Genomic DNA, 4,272 nt, shown 5'->3' on the forward strand with positions numbered 1-4,272 from the left:
CCATTTCTCCTCCATTCCACCTCACCATCACTTCTCTTGCTCATCCTCTCACTTAACTAAGACCCTACTCTCCCTCTCTCTTCCCTCATTTCTCCATCCTAATCATATCATCATTTCTCTTGCTCATCCTCTCATCATGCCTAAGACCTTTAACTGTGCCCTCCGCCCCTCCCTTCTTGCTGCACACCAATTTCCTACCTTCATAAAGCACAACCACAGTCATTTCCTGGTTGATAATAGAAAACTCATTTTTGTTGTTGAATATTGATCCCATCTGGAGCAAATTTTCCCTTCCTTTCCTTCAATTAGGCAGCATTTACTTTAACATTTGGCATTGAGGATGGGCTTTGGCAGTGGCACAACAGTTGGGTTGCTCCATTGCAACCTGTGTGACCAGGGTTCAAGCTCAAATGTTAGAAATAGCCTCCCTGTATGTGCAGGAGTAAAGCTGTGTATATCTATCCCTCTCCAGACTTCGCATTGATGGGAGCCTCGTACACTAGGCTGCCCTGTTTAAAAATTTCTCATTCTCAATTGTGAGTAAATTGTTTTTCTTTGGTAGGGGGTCTAGAAAGCCATAATAGCTGTCAATGGGTCCAGTCTACTTGACAAAACCAAACCGACTATGTCAGTTCTAGTTCTGTGTTGTGGTTTGTGCCCCAATTATTAATTGGGTTATGACTAGTTCTTGCTGTTTCGAACTTATCAAGGCTCGGACTGATAATATATACGGATATAGTCTTCTGGTTTTCTTGTATTTTTTGTTATATACTTATATTTTATGTCTAAAAGGGTAAATTTTATTGTTTGTTATATACTTATATTTTATATCCAAAAGGGTAAATTTTATTGTTTGTTATATACTTATATTTTATGTCTAAGAGGGTAAATTTTATAGGCAGTATATAAGATAGTTAAAACTTAAGAACACTTGTTTTTATGATATTATCCAAAATGAAGTACCAAGTTGGTTTGGGCTCTGAGTCTATTTTATAGAACCAACTAATAATCAAGTTGGTCTAACCTATCCTGAAACAGACCCAACCTATTGACAGCTCTAAAAGCCATTATGAGACTTGTCGAACTAATAAGCTGGCCTATTAATTGTACTAGCATGCAATGATTAGATCATGGATTTTTTTTTGCCTCGTCAGGCTTCGAATAAAAAAGATAATGGATCCGGTTTGTATGGGGTTTGGACCGGATTTGGTCCAGTCCATTGGTAAATGGACCAATGCTGGACTGGACCGGATTGGACCAATGTTGGGGATCAATTTATTGATGATCAAAATATAGGCTTCTAGTGACTTAGAGTATACATTCAAATAAGGCCAAATCCCATTGGAATCAATACTTTATCAAGTACACACTCAAACATGGAGTGGTATGTATTCAGAAAGGGAAGTGGCAAGGCTGCAAAACTAGTGTTTAAATAATAGAAAAATCCTTTACAATGAAATATCCATATCATCATAGAAAGAAGCTTCATGAAACAAAACAATTTCTTTATAAAACTGACAATTATAGTAACAAAAACTCTGATGACCTGAAAACAATAGTTTTCATGATTATAGTGAACGAAACCTATAACTATATAGAACCTACAAGACAAGCTAATGCTAAAACCCTTGTATGATTATAACTACACAAATTACAAAAAAGAATAATTAACAGTAATCAAAACATCATAGCCCTCTTGTGGCCTTCAGTCATCACTGTCTGCAAACCTTGAGGTGAAAATTCCAAAGGTGCAGTTGAAATGATTGGCATGGAAGCTGTTGGCAATAGCTGGGGATTAATAAAGCAAGATGAACAACAATCCATAGACTCCAATTGACTTAGGTTGCTGCTGAAGCTATTGCTATGGATTCCCATACTTCCAAAGCCAGGAACAGGATGATCATTATAAAATGGAACCAGCATTGAGAAGCTATTGCCACCATCAAAATTGTTCAACATCAACATGTCCATATTGTTGTTGCTTCCATTGGTTTCCATTACCTCTGGTCCAAATCCTGAATGATTATAATGGCAAAATTGGCTCACCATTGGAAAGTTACATCCACCATTAACTCCATTCATCTTCACCTGACCTCCATTGAAGAAGAATTCACCTAGATTGTTATTTGGGTTTATTGCTTGGTCGTATTCCATCGGCATTGGCATCACAGGGTGATAAGAAAACTGATCATGATCAAGAGGTTGAACTTGAGACACTGGACCCAGTAGATCAATGTCATGGTTTGGGTACAATTCAGGATTGAAGCATTCTATCTGATCAAGAGATTGAACTTGAGATACTGGACCCAGTAGACCAATGTCATGGTTTGGATACAGTTCAGGATTGAAGCATTCTATCTGATCAAGAGATTGAACTTGAGATACTGGACCCAGTAGACCAATATCATAGTTTGGATACAGTTCAGTGTTGAAGCATTCTATCTGCCCCCTTTCTTCCAAGCCTTTCCCTTGCTTTTCCTTCAGAATCTCCTGCCTTTTTTTCACCATTTCCAGCTTCAACTCCAAAATCCTTGCCATCTCCTTCAACTGCTCCGCTGAAAACCCATCAATCCCACTCTCCTCCATTGACGGGAATTTCAAAGTCCTTCCCTTTGAGCGCCATTTAGCAAGATCATCTTCCAGGTTCTTCTTCTGCTTTTCCAAAAAGTCCAATAAGCCCCACTGCCGCTTCCTCGAGTGAGTGTTAGATTCGAGATTTCTGTACTGGTTTATAAGCTCCAATACTTTCTCACGATTCTCTGGCCATATGATAGGTTCCATGGCACTGTCTTCGTTACTCTGTTGAAGGCCATCGAAGCAAATTATGAAACCCTCGATATCGCAGAGTGTGGTGAGCTCATGCATTTTCTTCTTTAGCCCCTGCATTCTCTTAATAAACGTTTTCCTGGCCTTTCGATACTCTATAGACTCTGAAGCAAGTCTTGACTGCGCCATCTTCAGATGAAATCTATTAATGACAAATAAAAACCTGGTCTTGTTAATCAAATAAGTCCGACGTAGAATGAGAAAAGAACTCAATATAATGGCGAAAACAAGAAAAAGAATTAACAGCAAAACATCATCACCTTTGGCTTAATTGTAAAAGAAGAACTTCTGTTGTTCAACCGCAGTTTCTGATCGTTTCAACAAAACTAGCAGGTACCCTTTACTCTTATACTTTCTACATTTAACTTCCCCTGAAAACAGAAGTTGCAGGCCGTTCCCCAATTCGTCTATCCTTACTCATACTCCCACGAAAGGAAAGAAATAAACGTAGACAGAAGGAGTACCTTAGCTGATGTTATAGTCTTTCGCAAATCTAGGATAAACATCGATTACCAAAATGGAAACTATTAACTTTCTATTTCTCTTTCTTAACGACAAAGAAAAAATATTACCGTTGCCGGAGGGAGGGAAATCAAGGATACAGCGAAGATACTCTCGATCGGAAATATCTTCGCTGTATCTTACCGATGGCAATTTCCTGCCCGTCGACAACGGTAATATTTTTTCTTCTTAAGAACCCTGTTCGGCCGGGCGTTGATAGAACATATTGAGAGGCCGAAGTTCGACTTGAAATTCTCGCTTCAGACAATTCCCCCTCTTCCTCCAAACGGGAGAAGTACCACTATTGGCTCCACCATTTCAGTCTGAAGCAATATGTGACGCGGTGGTGCCTCGATGATTGCCTCAAATTCAATGAGATTATACAAGATAGGGGTGCATATGGATCTCCCCTGTTCATATTTTCGGATCGCCCTCCTATCCGATTAAGAAGATCCGGTACATATTATATATTTGTAAATATAAATACATATAACATATATGTTATTTCTTTATTTATAAATATATTTTTATAAATTTGTTATATTTTTTACTTTTTATAAAAATATGTATATATGATGAAAATAATTAAAAAATACTTATATTTTTTTGTTTTTATTTTATTTGAATTAGTATATTTTATTTTTTAATAATTTATTAATTTTTAAAGAAAACAAGTTGGATCGAATCAAATTGAATCCTATTATATCCGATCGGATCGGATTGGATTGGATCAGATCCGACATGAACAATGTTGGATCGAATTTAAATATACCCTAATTCCAATCCAATCCAATCCAATCCGTTTGCATCCCTAAAAAGAGGCATGGAACAATAGTTTTGTCGGGTTCAAAGCCGTACAATTCATTAAGAAAATAAAATTTTGGAGTATATTTGTAGATACCTTAACTCTTTCTTGGCTCGAGAGGAAATATATTGGGCTCAAAA

General features: G+C 37.4%; 1 protein-coding gene across 1 annotated transcript; it reads right to left on the bottom strand.

The window, feature by feature from the left end:
* Positions 1-1,484: 1,484 nt before the first annotated feature.
* On the bottom strand, positions 1,485-3,688 carry LOC148879516 (uncharacterized). The gene is made up of 2 exons (XM_088961068.1): positions 3,087-3,688; positions 1,485-2,968 (listed from the first exon to the last, which is right to left on the bottom strand). Exon 2 carries the CDS (start codon positions 2,953-2,955, stop codon positions 1,678-1,680), a length of 1,278 nt encoding a protein of 425 aa, XP_088817194.1. The 5' UTR covers positions 2,956-2,968; positions 3,087-3,688; the 3' UTR covers positions 1,485-1,677.
* Positions 3,689-4,272: the final 584 nt, after the last annotated feature.

Source organism: Nelumbo lutea, chromosome 1 (genome assembly GCF_056320005.1).
Source record: "Nelumbo lutea isolate HS-2025 chromosome 1, American lotus-T2T, whole genome shotgun sequence".
In the NCBI taxonomy this organism is placed as follows: Eukaryota; Viridiplantae; Streptophyta; class Magnoliopsida; order Proteales; family Nelumbonaceae; genus Nelumbo; species Nelumbo lutea.

Bases quoted from the DNA above. Each gene is read 5' to 3' on its own strand.
- LOC148879516 (XM_088961068.1), bottom strand. From the start codon at position 2,955: ATGGCGCAGTCAAGACTTGCTTCAGAGTCTATAGAGTATCGAAAGGCC.